Genomic DNA, 16,295 nt, shown 5'->3' with positions numbered 1-16,295 from the left:
TCTGCGGGGATGTCCAGGGGCATCCAGGTGTTGCGTAGCGCTAACAGCTGATCCCTTGTGTAAGACAGCATGGCTGAATGGGTCCCAAAAATGTCCAGAATTTGCAGAGAGAAACTAAACTAATAGAACAAAGACTGCCTCTCGCACAACTTGAGGAGTCAAGTCTTGAAAGTGAAGTCGTACAACATTAAAGTATAAAGTAAATTATTAGAAAACAATAAAACGTAAAAACAAAAGATTTTTTAAAAAGCTGTAAAAACACAGAATACGAGTGTGGACTGAGGGAGCTCCTGCCACTTGAACGGCGCCATTTTGGAAAAAAAAATTATACAGGTATAATGAGATTTAAAGCTTCACCACAAAGTGCACAAATACAACAACAACAAAAACAGATGTATAAATAATCAGTCATAAATAAATAAGTAGTCCAAGTGAAATCAGCAGAGCAGAGCGGCCTTGTTCCGTCAGTCCAGGATCAGTTCACTGGTTTTGGAGACGTTCAGTGGCACGTTGTTGAACGCGCACAACTTGGTGAGTCTAAGGACTCAACAACAAACAAACAAACATAGATAATCAATATACAGTGGTACCTCGACATACAAGCAATTTGAGATACAAGTAAAATTTCGGGCAAATATTTATCTTGAGGTACGAGACAAATTTTGATATTCGAGCATACAGCGGACGCGAGAGGCTGCTCATAAGAACATCATGGGCACAGTCGTTCTGGTCGCAACTCCCTCGTGTAATGAGCACTGGGCGGAGACTTGCATTTTTTTCAGTGTTTTTTTTTCCGTTAGACAGTGCGAATGGCGGATCAATCGCTAATACGAGGAGTATATACTATTTCTCGTTGGCAAGTGGTCGTGCGTTATCCTATTGTGAGGACATTTGTGTGCATCATTTTGGGAATATTTTGAAGGGAATACAAAAGCAAACAACCCTCGATAGGTTGCATCTGAAAGTCAGGGTGGAGGCGGGGCAATTAGAGCCAACCCAGGAGAAGAAAGGTATCAACATTTAAAACAAAATTAGAATTCAGTTTTCGTGTAAAGTTAGATTAAACCTTTTTTTGGAGTGTTTCTGCATCGTAATCCAAGTTCATTTATATTTGTTCATGTTATCTTACGAGCACGTTGCCGTGCAATAAGTCCACCCCCTCCCCCCTCTCTGTCCGTCTCTCTCCTCTCTGCATAATCTGTCTAATTTTAGCAATATTAAACACATTTTCGTACTATTAAACCACTAGTTATTTGTTACTTTGTTAATAAATGGTGAATTAGAACAAATAAAAATGTTTTTCCAATCCAAATTCCTGTTTTGGGTGTTTTTTCAGAGGGTCGGAACGGATTAATTTGTTTTTAGTTTATTTCTATGGGAAACGTTCATTTGAGTTATGAGTAAATCGACATACGAGCTCAGTCTCGGAACGAATTAAGCTCGTATGTCGAGGTACAACTGTAAAGTGATGATAAATAAATAATCAATAAATAAATATTAGATAAATTAGTCAACATAATAAATAAGTAGAAGTCGACAAAGATAAGTACAAGTTACATGAATAAGCAGTCACATAAATAAGTAGATAAAAAGTGACTAAGTGGTTAGCATTAAGTCTTGATTTGGTCCTCCTAGGTGCAGAACTCGAGTTGAGTATGGTGACGGCTCTTGGGAAGAAACTGTTGTTGAATCTGTTTTTCTGTTCTGGCCCTGTAGGGCCTGCCAGAGGGCAGCAGTTCTAAGTGGTGGAACCCGGGATGTGTAATGTCTTTTATAATGCCCTCGTCCCTTCCTAGGCACTGGGATTTTTAGTTGCGGGACAGTGTCAGTAGGGGGGCAGTTGGTGATCTTTTGGGCATGGAATCTAATGAGAGGTGCGCAGAGCAGGTACTGGGACGAAATCAAGAAAATCGTGAGCTGGATAGAAAAGTCCACTTACACTGAACTCAAGATGCAAATGACGGTAAAAAAAGATGAGTTGATCGCCGACATTGTGGTGCGTCCACTGCACCTTTAAACGTGGCTGATGGTGATTGCCGTACTGTTGCCACTCCACCTGTCTGACGTTCAATTAAATAAAAACACTTCCACTATTACTCAAGTCTCAGGTGGGAGCTGCAGAGGCCTTACCAGATTGTTGACATGATGACTCTAAGAAGTATTGGAGTGGAAAAATGCACAACACGCTCTTTGCAGACAGGAAGCAATACCTACTTTATTGAAAAACTTGGCGTCTTTTAAAGCTTGAGCATAGTCCAGTGAAGGACATCCGCCGTCCTTTGCAATTGTGTCTGACGTCTGTGCACAGTACAAAAAGAATGTGAAGGACATCTGCCCTCTTTCGTCATCGTTTTGGCAATGTCTGATATCTTTAAGGCCAGCCCTACCCTGCCACAATAGGTGTTATCTAGACTAACAGGCGCCTCAATATTCCACAATAGAAGGTAATAGCAAATTTGGCAAATAAAGCTTAGTAGAAAAACTGGAAAGAAATCCACAGCCACTTTTTTTTGTTTTCTGAAAAATAGAAAACGCACTCATACTTTGAACTATGAATAGCAGTTTAAAGTGCTACATTGTCATTTTTAAACATAAATCATGAATAATCTTATTTCTATTCCACAATTGTATGCAATCTTGTGTTTGTCTTTCATTTCATTAAATATATTTAAGTTTGTGGTCATAAAAAATTGGGGAAAAGTTCAAGGGTATTAATAATTTTTCCAATTACGATACAATGCTTTGGAGTGACATGCTGGTCACACGTCAACTTTCAGGATTTTATTTCACAATATTACAAATTTTCCTGCAACGAAGAATACGCTTTGCTTCACTATTAAACTTGCTTTGCTCATCATTCTTAGTATCATACTTGCTTGCAACGAAGTACAAACTTTGCCCCTGAAAACCTTGGTTAGACTAAATTATGCCTTGGACTGCTTGGAGTGGACAAAACAAAGAGGATCCAGAAAGCCATGGAGTGCTGTAAATCTAATCTGGGAACTGCACCTGTATCCACCACAGGCTCTACAAAACTTCCCGACCTTCATCGGTTTTGACCTATAACTATTGACGTCTCACTTGAATTTCCAACCCTCCTCTTAGATTTGAGACGAACATTGTAATCAAGGGACTCGAATGTGTTAAAACAACAGAAAATATGTGTAAATTCAGTACGGAGTTGGGAGGCTGTCTCAACGGTCGTTCTCCTTGCAAGTAAAAATCCAGATGATTGTCTTTTCCTCTTTATTTGTGCATGAATTTGGGAATGTCTAATGGTGAACCTGACATCAACTTTCTCTTTTTTACAGGCTTTGAATTTCCAGGGCAGGCTCAAATTTCTACACGGACAGAACCAGCAGCAAGAGAACGGAGGAAAGTCACCACCACAACTTGCACTTTTTGCTATTGCAACTCCTTTACAGCCTCCATCCATATTGGAGATAAGGACCAAAAACATGATCTTTAGAACGAAGCACAAGCTGGACTTTACACCATTGGCTTGTGATGCAAAGTAGGCTTAGAATTTTGGTTTCAGTGGAGGAAGGTAACAAGTAAAAAGAAAATTAATGAACTATTTGTCCCTTCAGGGGTAAGATAGTCCTGGGGTACACAGAGGCTGAACTGAGGGTTCGAGGATCTGGTTATCAGTTCATCCATGCAGCTGATATGCTCTACTGTGCAGAGAATCATGTCAGAAGTAAGTTTCATTTAATCGCAATGCACAACTCATGGTACTAATGATTAAGTCAGCCATACATGTTTCAGTTTCATGTTTCGCAATATAGTTTCATGGACCAGCATAGAATGAGGAAATGGTCCAATTAACTCACCGTGGCACTGAATAGTGGTGCTGCTGTGCTTATTGCTTATCAACCCCTGGAGTAATATTTTCTTTTGTCAAAATCTTGCAGTGTTTATCCTCTTCACATGACAAAGCACCATGCAAGGCTTATTTGCCTAATTTGCAAGCCTGTTTCCATTTATTATTCAGCGACGGCCCAGATGTCTGTGGATCACCAAGAGCAATACACACAAATTATAGACAGCTGCAATTGTCACTTAAATGCACTTTTATTTTCCAGAATTTTTATGTCCTTCTTTTGGCTTATCATTTTGCCTTGCTGATGAAACTCCAGATACATATTTGCGTTTGTACCTTTCTGTGTTATATTGACTTTACTGGTGCTTTTATATTTCTGATCAACCTCTGAAAGATCGATCTCATGTTCAAAATCAAAAAAAAAATTCTGACTCCAAATCAAGCAACGCTGAAGAAAATGCTAGAACGGGTGTCGGCAACCATAGGTTCTGGAGCTCTTTAGCACTATCCTAGTGGCTCCTTGCAGCTTTTTCAAAAATATTTAAAAATGTTGGAGAGAAATATATTTTTTGTTTCAATATGATTTCTGCAGGATGACAAACATGACACAAACATTCTTTTCATTTTTCAATGCTGTAAGAATGAGTAGAATAAATAGTATTTTTCAATATTTCTGTCAACAAAGATTTGCGTCATATCCTGCAACACACGTTTCTATCAGCAGGGCGGGATGCTAGGCAGGTGCCTCTTGTAAACAAACCTGTGACTGTATGATTGGCCATAAATCCCAAAGGGAAAAGAGAAAAATAACTGAAGAAAACAAAGGATTCAACGTTTCTTGAACCAAATCATTTGCATTCATTGCCCATTCGAAAGGGTTGCCTGAATGTTCGCTTTGTAATTAGAAGTTGTCAAATAACAAAAAGAATCATGTAGAAAGACATTTCCAGGTAAGGCATGCTACATTTACAGCCAAGTACCTACCCAGTTGGGAAAGAGAGAAAACATGTGAATGCATTATGTACTTCTGCAGAAATGCGACGACCGCAAAAATAGATCTAAAGAGAGGATGGCTCTCCAAACTCCACTACTGCTGTAAATTTTGTTCCAACCAAGGAGATAATAAACGGTGGAAAACAAATGACATCAAAAATTGGATTCCTTTATTGCAGTTCTTTAATTTCATCAAATCAATGAAACATAATTCATTAAAATTGTAATGAAGTTAAACTTGAGGAGGCATCGTACGAGAGAGTAGTCAGAGGATTAGCAGTTCTCCACAAAATGCACAGCAGGGAAAATAAACATTTAATCATGTTCATCATCAATCATGATGTATTTGTAGTCAACTTAATCATTTTGATAGTAGGCTAGTATAGGTACATACATACAACATGTGTTGCCTTCATTAGAATGCTTATATCAGGCTTTTATTTTTTTTGTGGTTTCATATTTATTTGTGTTTCATCTGATATGGCTCTTATATGTCTTCCAAAATATATACAGTATAGAACACTGTCTTTTGAACATAGTCTTGTCAAAAAAGTTGGGGATACACAGTACAAGCCAGTCGGAGAGTTATTAAAACTGCTTTTGTTAGTAATCCAATGGGATTATGGAGCAGATTGAGTAAAGCTGTTGATCTGCAGGAGAAGAAAATAGGAAGGGGAGGGGGTCTATAAATCCACTGTAAAAGCAAAGCATCACAGATGAGCCAGCACTAACACATTATGAGGACAAATACCTCAGAGGCCAGATATGTTACTTTTGCCAGTGTGGATCAAGGGTGAAAGTACTTTATTCAATGTGCAAAACAAATAAACAAGCACAAGATTAAAACCAACTGCCAGCAGGTGCAACAACATTCACTGTATGTGTTTGTGTTGTAGTGATGAAGACTGGGGAGAGTGGATTGACGGTATTCAGGCTGCTCACCAAGGAAAATCGTTGGAAATGGGTGCAAGCCAACGCTCGTCTGGTTTACAAAAATGGCAAACCCGACTACATCATTGCTACCCAGAGGCCCCTTTTGTATGTTTTTATTTACTGTTAAATTCAAAAGTAAAAAATGTTATGGTCATTGAAATATTTGGAATATATGGAACACTACTTTCAGAACTTCAACTTGAAGGATACTTAAGACCATAAAAGTTCTACTTAAATAATCATGATTTCTGTTATGCAGGGATGAAGAGGGAGGAGAACACTTGCGGAAGCGCTCCATGCATTTACCCTTTACATACGCTACAGGCGAAGCTTTGCTCTACCAGTCCAACCATCCCATTGCGTGCTTCAGAGATGGTGTTCCTGAGAAGAACGGTAGTAAGTCAAAAAAGAGCCGGGCTGACAGGCTGTTAAGAGATGGTCTGGATCCAGGATCACTTCTTGGAGCCCTTATGAGCCAGGATGAATCGGTGTATGTTTGCCAGCCTGCCCTGGAACCCAAAATCACCTTTCACAGTAGCTTTTTTGGAGACCAAATGGACTTCTCTGACTCGAAATCCAGTTTGCACACAGGCTGGGACACACGAAGCAATGGAGAGGTGGATCAAAGTGTCACAGAGCCAGGCACCAGCTTTGACCCACTGCTTGCTACTCTGGACTCCCTCTCTTTGGAAGGCCAAGGGGTTGTAGATTCCGAAGATGGTGGCTGTTCAAATGGGGAGTTGTTTGGAGCTCTAGAGGGTTTGGGGCTGAGCGCTGAGGATCTCGAGCTTCTCCTGTTGGATGAGCGGATGATTCGGGTTGAAATAGACCCAGAACGTGTTCCGACCTTGGACGACCTACTAACAAATGATGAAATTCTTTCATACATTTATGACTCTATTGAAGGAAAGACAGATTCCACAGACAAGGGAGGACAATTGCTACCTTCCAATCCCTCTGTTAGTGCAACTGTGTTGGTATCTGAAAGCACGGTCACCTCAAACACAAATGTGAAAATGCAGTTTTCTCACCATAAGCCTCCCGTTGCTGGAAAGGCTCCCATCATTCAGTTGTCACAGCAAATGCAAAAGCACCTCAGCATGTGCTCTGACAAAGGGATGCACAACTGGGGCAACCAGAGTGACCACTTGCCCAACACAATAGCCAATGGAGAACTATTGGGGAATGTTGAAGCTGACTCCAATGGACAATGGTCAGCCCAAAACATTCTCATGAATGCAGGGATACAACTGCAACACATGAATTCACAACAGGCTGTTTTCAATGGCAAGACCTCAGAAGTAAATAGGGCGCTCCAACAGCACCAAGGATACCTGCAACAGCCCCTGATGCAAAACCAACTCTCACAACAGTGCCATACCAAACAAAACGAAGCCAACTTAAATGGACTGAGTAGCATTTCCAGGACAGAGCAGTCGGCAGTAAAATCCCAGTGGCAGGGTTTGGGAGATAGTCTTGGTTCGTGCCTCAATAACAGCCAAAACAATCTTGCAGACACGTCGATAGATTGCTGCATGGATTATGGCATCGACAATATTGGCAATTCAGATTACTCCATCAACGGTGGTGTTTTGTTTGGTAGTAGTACGCTCCAACATAGGACCGAGTCCACAGTTACATCTTTCCAAGGGATGACCCAAAACAGGCAGCCTGATCAGATCTCAGTTCCCTTAGCTCAGGTAATCTCCAGCCTATCCCAGTCTCCGAATACCTCGCTGGAGCAAATCCTGGGAGTCAGCAAACCTTGTCGGCAATTGGACCATTTCAGCATGGTCGCCTCAGACATGGCTCCTGAACCCAATCAGGGAAAGGTAAGTACAGTATGGAGATCAAAACACACCAATTTGCACATTTGTTTTGAGATGTAGAAAAAAGTTTGAAAAGTTGATGATGAACACAACTTTCGTTTTCAAAATAATAATAATAATAATAATAATAATCGGACATAGGCCCTGTCGTCATTATCAAGATTTTGTTGTTGAAAGAAATCACACAAAAATTAGATAAAATTTGCAACAACAAAAAAATTGTAGTAATTTGTAGTACGTATTTCCACATCAAGTTTGTAAATTTTATGTTCAATTTCAATGTTGTATTTTATATGAACCGTTGGAATGTTCAAGGTGGCTGGGCAGAGGAGTGGTTAGCAGGTGAGCCTCACAGCACTTGGGGTCAAGGGTTTGATCCCAGGTGGCTCCTCACTGTGTGGGGTTTGCATGTTCTTCACAGGCCTGCGTGGGTTTTTCTGGGTACTCTGGTTTTCTCCCACATGCCAAAAACATCCATGTAGGCTGGTTAAACACTCTAAATTGCCCTTTGGGGGTAATGTGAGCTTGAATGGTTGTCCGTTTCCTCGTGCCCTGCAATTGGTTGGCTACTAATTCAGGGTGTCCCCCACCTGGTGCCCGTCAGCTGAGAGAGGCTCAAGTACCCCTCACAACCCTTGTGAAAAATGAATTTATAAAATGAATGAATGCAATGCTCAATAAACAACCTTTTTTTTATTTAGTAATGCCTCGAATTTCGCAGACAATGTAAACCAGACATGGCCACCATTATCGAAAAACCGCGAAGTAGGTTACTACCGTACAATATGTCTTCGCACCTATACGAAAATACAGTATTCAAGTACAATCATCGGCGGGTCGGTGGTTTGAGTAGTTAGCACGCTCACACTCATACCTTGGGGCAATCTAGTGTCCACTCAGCATGCATGTCTTTGGAATGTGGGAGGAAACCAAAGTACCCGGAGGAAACCCACGCAGGGAGAACATGCAAACTCTATACAGGTGGACCGACCTGGACTCGAACCCGCGACCCCAGATCTGTGAGGCCGACGCACTCGCCACTGGCGCCACCGGGCTGCCTCTAATTATAATCTATATCTTAAAAAACAATGTACCCTATTTTCACGACTATAAGGCGCACTTAAAAGTCTTACATTTTCTCCAAAATAGACAGGGCGCCTTATAATCCAGTGCGCTTTATATATGGACCAATATTAAAATTGTTATCACGATAAGATAAAATAAATCAGTCGATAGGGTACACCATCTTCTACAGGTCTCGCAACTACAGCAAGCAGCCTGCGACTTCATTTTCCCCCGTGCGCGATTCATGCTGGGATATGTAGTTGTTTTGTCAATACACCCAGTATGACAGCGAGCACACTAATTTGGTGCTTGCCGTCATTCCGGCTGGATTGACAAAAGAACTCCAGCCGCTAGATTGGCGTACACAACATTCAGAGCTAGACTGCGAACTATATATATATATATATATATATATATATATATATATATATATATATATATATATATATAATACTAGTACTTTAACCTCGAAGAAAATAAAAAAAACTTGTTTATTCATGTTGGGAGTGAATGGAGATGTCGGAAAGCTGATTTGTAATCTATTAATAAAGTTTGGCTGATCTGACTGTTTTGTTGACATTCCCTTTAGCGCAGCACCATCTAGTGGTAATGCGAAGCGGTGCGCCTTTAAAAGCGGTGCGTCCTGTGTGGGTCAAATACAGAAATAGCACTCGTTACTGACACTGCATCTTTAAATGCGATGCGCCATATAGTCGTGAAAATACGGTACCGTATTTTCATACCTATACGACGCACCGCCTGAAAGGGCGCCGCCTCAGTTGTGAGTGTTTTATTTTTTGTCCATGCAAAAGGCGCTTCGTTTCAAAGGACGCGCTGTGCTAGCATGACACACACGTTAGCATGCATGCTAGCGTATGTTTTTAAAAAGGCAACAGGAGCAAAACTAAGTTTGATTTTGTTTTATTGACGTAATGTCTATTCGCGAAAAATACTAGTCAAAGTATTCAAACATCTACAATGCTGTCAAAGTCCTCATCTGTATCTGACATAATGAGCTCAGCCAAGTGGGCGAGTTCGCCAAGAATGCTCGGTTCCCTCATTGTCAGGGTCAGAGTTGTCGCCTTCGGGTTTCGTAATAGTGATTCCAGCTTTGAGGAAAGCTCAAACTACAGTGATCGCCGGCACTTTACCCCAGGCATCTGCAATCCATTCTAAGTCGTCACGTAACTTGAGCAATGCTGCCTGCCCGTTTTTGTATGTAGGGTTAAAAGCGCTACAAGCATATGGAGGTCAAGTGCCTTGCCACTCGTCTGGGATGTTTTGAATGGATTTTCAGTAATGCTTGGAATACGCAGGGAGGCAACAAGTTACAATAAGTAGCGTGTCGGCAGGAAATTAAACCAGTTAGTCACGCGGTCAGGGTCATACAAAATTTTGAATTTAGCCCATAAACAAGGCGCACCGACTCATTGGGCGCCCCTTTCATTTGAGAGAAAATTTTAGACTTTGTAGTGCGCCCTATAGGTGTGAACCTACGGTAAATACTTTAAGTACTGTACTGACAGTGAAAATAGTTCCTTTCCGCTTGATTTAAATAAATAAACACGTTATTGGGAGGTTAAAGTCAAGTCCTCTTCGTCAGATTCAAGAGGCATTGGATCATTGATGGAATCTTCAGGAGGCATCGTAGGGGCAGCAAGAGCTTTTGCGAGAGGTTCTCGACAAAGGCAAGGAACTTGGTTATGGGGAGTTGTGACCGCTGTCTTCTTATGAACAAATATGCTTTTGTACAAGAACATGACACTGTCAAGATGATTTCCATATTCGATGGCCACCAGTCATCTGGACCTATTGTTGCAAACTGCATCCCATATTGAAAATTTATTCAGTTTTCTCAAAGTACTAAGACCACATTCTTCATCTTTATGGCGGTCATTGTTTTGGGGGAAATTAAATTTCCACTTTGCTCCTTCGCGACGTCCAGTCGTCTTACCCACCCAGAGAGTAATATTTTCGTATTAGAGCAACGGAGTCTGCCCGCAGCCCGTACATAAACGGAAATTCAACTTCCACTTTGCTCCTCCACCTGTCTGAGCCGCACATAGAGCTCTATTTTCGGACAAAGGAGACAGTGTCCCTCGTAACGTTGGGCGGACCTTGCACTTTGAAACATTTCTGGGAAATTCCACCATCACCTCAGCGATCTCGAGGCTCCCGGCCGTCCACTTCGTGGCTCGCATTTCTGGAAAAAAAAATCACCCTCACCAAGGAACTCTGCCATCCAGTCCACTCAGAGAGCTCTGCGGATAAAAGCGACTCTCCACCATTTTTCTTCTTCGGTGCTGAGTTGAGTGACAGTCCCCTATCTTTCGCCATTTTTCTGTGTGGCAAGCGGAAGACAGGGAACTGTTTTCCGCTTGCTAGTTTCAGTGTGAATTTTTACATTTTTCTGTACATTTTTAGTTGGATACTTACAATAAAAAAAACTTTGTACTGAAGCACCGAATGTTGAGGCTGCAAAGTGGTGAAGGATGACAGTAGTCTAGTCCAGTCCAGTCCAGTCCAGTCCAGTCCAGTCCAGTCTAGTCTAGTCTAGTCTAGTCTAGTCTAGTCTAGTCTAGTCTACTATAGCATATATTTTTAATTTTTTTCTTCTTCTAAAGTTCATAAAAATGTGAAAAACCATGCTGAAACTTGCAAACGGAAGCAATTCCCCTGTCTTCCGCTTGCTACTAGGACGCACCACTGAAGAAAAAATATATATAAAGATCATAAAAATGTGAAAATCCACGCGGTAACCAGAAGCCACTCTTATTACTACGACTCAGCAGTGAAGAATAAAAAAAAAATTAATAGAGGTGACCCTATTTCGCGGATTTTCACTTTTCGTGGGGGGGGTCAGACCCCCCTTTAACCGCGATAATCGAGGTATTACTGTATAGCACAGCAGAGCATAGCACAGCATAGGACAACATAGCATAGCACGTGATATATAATAGTGTGTTCGTCTAATAAGGGATGACTCCAAGTAATTTAAAAAAAAGACATAAGTTTGCATTGCATAACATTACATAACTTCCTGCTCCTCTGTTCTCACCTTTTGGACTGTACAGATGGAGAATGGTCGCATCCTGACCACAGCATACACAGCAATCTCCAATGGGAATGGTGCAACGCCCCCTGCTGTCCAGCTCCCCTGCAAGGAGACTCTGCCTGGTCTCCCCGACCCACCAGGCACTGGTTTCTACCTCTGACCAGCTGGTCCCCGCACTTAAAATGGCCAGAGACACAAACGCATGCACACACATACACACGTAACCCTGCTTCCCCACACACACCTACATATACTAACTGGACCAGCCTTATGACATAGATAAAACAACATACAAACAAAACTAATAAATGTGCTCCTGTTATTTTCCCAGATTTTGGGGGGGGGGCAAGGTGGCTGAGCGATAATTGTATTATTTTTCCATGTCATATTATCATGAGTCCTTTGTTTACAATAATGCAGTTAGAGAGTTATGTGAAGGAATACAGATGTGACAGATGATTCAGGGTTTTCTCTTATTTTAGTGATGGAGTTGCAGATGAACCTACAGGTTTGGAGGTTTGGTGTTTGCGCTTCATGAATGTACAGACACTCAGGCGAAAAAAAGGGAGGGAGGCTTTTAGCACTAAATGCAACTTTTACTTTATCCATATTTCCATCAAATTTCTCCAGATCTTCCTGTTGATAACGTACACTAACCAGCCAGTTCCTTAGATAAACCTGAAACGTCAACTCCATTAAAAAATCTGCCTTTTTAAAATTATAATGCGATAGTAGAGAGTAATGGCTTGATATAAACCATTAACCGTAACATTTAGATATTCCTAAATATAAACAAAATCTGAAAGAAAACTCTATAATTTTTGCTGACGTTAAAACAGTACCATGGCATTTTTTTTTCAACCTCATTGCAGGTCTACCTAAAAAGTTTTCAAAGTGAGGACCATACTGCAGATTGCTTCAATTTACATTTCATCAATCCAAGAATATAAAAAGAAAATCAAACAATCAAGCAAACAAATCGCTTTTCAATCTTGCCACAAGAATGTGGTGCTTTGTTTATTTGTGTAACAATTGTTACTTTTCAACATTGAGATTAAATGTTTAAAAGGAAGTATAGAATATGAAAAATATGATGCTTGGATAATATTCTGCACTTTATTTTAAGCAGCAGCTTTGCAATCAGGTCCAAACAAACCCAGATTTTTTTGTGTGTACTTTATTTATTTAAAACGTGATAAATGCTAACTAGACAAGTAGGCATCTATCCAAGCCCTCACACGCATAAATACTTCCGTACAATAGTTCGTATTCTCTATATTTCTCCAGTGGAATTATACAGTATCTAAAAAGTTGTGTTTTTTTTCTTTGTTTCTTTTTTTCACCATGTTGGTGTTATATTTGGAATTAAATGCTTTGAATTTCCCCAATTAGAGGATTTATTTAGAATTTGTTAGCGCGTCGGCCTCACAGTTCTGGGGTCGAGGGTTCGATCCCAGGTCGTTCCTCACTCCGTGGAGTTTTCACGTTCATCCGGGTGCGTGGGTTTTTTTCCAGGTCCTCTGGTTTCCTCCCACATTCCAAAAACATGCATGGTCACCTGGTTGAACACTCTAAATTGCCCCTAGGCATGAATGTGAGCGTGAATGGTTGTCCCTTGTCTCCTCGTGCCCTGCGATTGGCTGGCCACCAGTTCAGAGTGTCCCCTGCCTGCTGGCCATAGTTGGCTGGGATAGGCTACAAGACTGTACCCTCTCCCCATCACTCCCGTGACCCTTGTGAGGATAAGTGATTTGGAAAATGAATGAATGAATTTATAATGTGTTTATTCAGTGTCAAACATGAGTTCTTGCTTCTTGTAAAGCAAAATACATTCTCAAATGCACGCAAAAAGGGGAAGAGCGAAGAATCAGCACCCACTCTATGTGGATTTCTTGTGTGGTTGAGTTCCATAAGTTTTTGTTTTTTTTGCTTTATATGTTTGGATCAGACAATTTCTTGCTCACTACTGGTTTGAAGTATTATGAGTTGAGTGGTTAGCGCATGGCCTCACAGTTCTGGGGTCGAGGGTTCGATCGAGGTAATTTGGTACCGGGCCGCAGAACAGGAATAAGAAAATTGTACATTACTTTTGTTTTTTTTCAGAATCTGAAAAAAAAATACTTTGAAAAATTGCTGGATTCTCTGTTATTCTATGTCACCCATGGCAAAGGTCAAGAGGCTTGAAAAATGGCTCTCATGCCAAATTTTTAATCGACCCTCCTACTTGAATTGAAAAAAAAAGTCGGGATAATAATAATCAATAAACACTATTGTGCTTGGTACTTGTTTCTTTTGCCGTAATGTTGCACTCCCTGCCTCTGTCCGTCTTCTTTTCTACCTAAGCACAACGGCTATACATATTTTAGAATCAGAAAAAGGGGATTTTGCACTTGCCAAAACTTTGCAATCCAACATTGAAACTATTGGTATATTCTTCAAATATAAAAGTTACCTAGGTTGCAAGTGAGTCCTCCCTGAATTTATCTGTTAGCTCACCTGATTCCAAGAAGAAAAGCGTATGTTGTCTAATATTTTACGTAAACATTGAAGTAAACACCGTTAAAAACAAATTAACAAATTCATTTTCTTCTATTTTCTTTGCACTTTAATAAGAGCTGCTTTTGTTTCAGCCAATTGAACAAACTTTTAACTTTTAAATTCTGTCATTTATAAAAAGAAGGTTAATAATTGTATTTCCTGTTGTTCCAAACGCGTACAGAACCGGGATCCCTGCACCAAGGTGCATGCCGAACCATGACTTGTGTGTACCGTTACACCCCTATTTAGTACCCCAGTTAATGTAAAAAAAAATTGTGGTCACACAAACACAGTAACTTCATGAATAACAGACCGGACTTGACGAGAGTGGTGGTCACTTTTTGTAATCACTGCAATCAAGTGATTTTTGTAAATTCCAATGAGATTCCCGTAGCTTTCAGCAAGATATTTTGATTCATTCTTCATGTGCAAACTTCTGCAGTTGACTCAGGTTTGAAGTGTGCTTTTTCTCCATGGTATTTTTCTGCTCCTTCCACAGATGTTTAGAAGGATTTCTTGTGAACTGGGGTTGTACATTTTCTTGTTATGCTTCATTTTTGTATCTTAAGTTAATGTGCCATGCCAAAAGGTTCCAGTTTTGTCCATAGGGCATTCTCCCAGTTTTTCAGCTTGTAAACATGCACTTTTGGAAATTTCTAGTCTTGTTTTTAATGACAAATTTTCAAAAATAGCTGTAACAAGAAGCTCACGTTGTCTCAACAAATGAAAAGATATATGTTTTGACCTTGAATTTACATTTTATTCCCTTGGATGTTTTTTTCTGAATTATTTTGTTGTAATTCCCATTATCTCTCGCTTCAATTTGACATCGGTTTTCTTCTTTTGGCTGCATCCAGGGAGTTTGACCAATGTCCTGTACTTCTTTGTGTATAACATTTTCAAATGTGGTCACAAACACATCAAGATGCTTGGAGATGATCTCATAGCCTTTATCTTAAGCGTGCTCATCTGTTATTTTCTTTCTAATCTCTTGAGAAAACTATCACCTTTAGTTCCTTTGGTCCATGTTTAGTGTGTTACACCACATCGCAAATTTGTATCTTGTGACCCTTTTCCATGTGTACTATTATTATTATTTTATTTTTTTTACCTATTCCATGATTTTTTTTTCATTCATGGTAACTCATCTTCCATACCGCGTATCCTCAAAAGGTTTGTGGGGGTTTGTGGAGCCTAACCCATCTGACTTCCGGCGAAAGGCAGACTACAGCCTAGCCTGGTCGCCAGTCAGCCATAGGGCACACAGAGAGACAGACATACACACTCACGACCATACGCACTCACAACCATACACACTCATAATCATACCGCAACTAGTGGGAATCGAGTCCGCGCCTGCCCATACCAAAGTGAGGCGGGCGAACCTCTCCACCACAAGGCAGCTCTATTCCGTGATATACACGTTTTTAATATTATTTTGTTATGTTATCTCTGTAACCAGCTTTCATTACTTGTGGGGTCTACCAACAATTTTGAGCATGGGTGTAGATACAATATAAACACTGAAATTATGAGATTATATCAATCTTGTCACCTTGTTGACTGATCTCTAAACAAGCCCACTTCTCAATGGCACACTTTTTAAACTGATGGTTTTATGAAAAAAACAGCACAGCATGTATGTATATATATATATATATATATATATATATATATATATATATATATATATATATATATATATATATATATATATGTATATATTTGGTAAGAGTTAATGAACATGTGAGGAAAGCCAAATGTGAGGATTCAGAGAAGGTTAGACAGTTTTGAATGTTTCTTATCTGTATTTAAAAAAGAAAAAATCTGAGTTACTGTGTGGTGGTGGCAAAGGATAGATGCTGGAAAGAGATTTTAATAGTTGAGATAAAGTAATTACTCGTGGTATTAATATTACCGTTCTCTATGTTTTATGTTAAAATGTGATACACGTGTCATTTGGATTGACTTGTTTCCTTCCCACTTATTTTCTTGTCTTTTTTTCTACGAGACTGATTTTGCTATATTTAATATGATTAATGTGACTTTTTACAGATGT

General features: G+C 40.1%; 1 protein-coding gene across 1 annotated transcript in view; it reads left to right on the top strand.

The window, feature by feature from the left end:
• Positions 1-13,980, top strand: part of LOC144087204 (aryl hydrocarbon receptor-like) — a 32,261-nt gene extending 18,281 nt beyond the window's left edge. Inside the window, exons 5-9 of the mRNA XM_077617571.1 lie at positions 3,312-3,514; positions 3,591-3,700; positions 5,713-5,854; positions 6,009-7,581; positions 11,718-13,980. Of these exons, the coding sequence (XP_077473697.1) occupies positions 3,312-3,514; positions 3,591-3,700; positions 5,713-5,854; positions 6,009-7,581; positions 11,718-11,858 (2,169 nt within the window). The 3' untranslated portion in view covers positions 11,859-13,980. The remainder of the gene's footprint in view (positions 1-3,311; positions 3,515-3,590; positions 3,701-5,712; positions 5,855-6,008; positions 7,582-11,717) is intronic.
• Positions 13,981-16,295: the final 2,315 nt, after the last annotated feature.

This window comes from Stigmatopora argus, chromosome 13 (genome assembly GCF_051989625.1).
Source record: "Stigmatopora argus isolate UIUO_Sarg chromosome 13, RoL_Sarg_1.0, whole genome shotgun sequence".
NCBI classification, from domain to species: Eukaryota; Metazoa; Chordata; class Actinopteri; order Syngnathiformes; family Syngnathidae; genus Stigmatopora; species Stigmatopora argus.
This window is presented reverse-complemented; position numbering and strand designations above follow the sequence as displayed.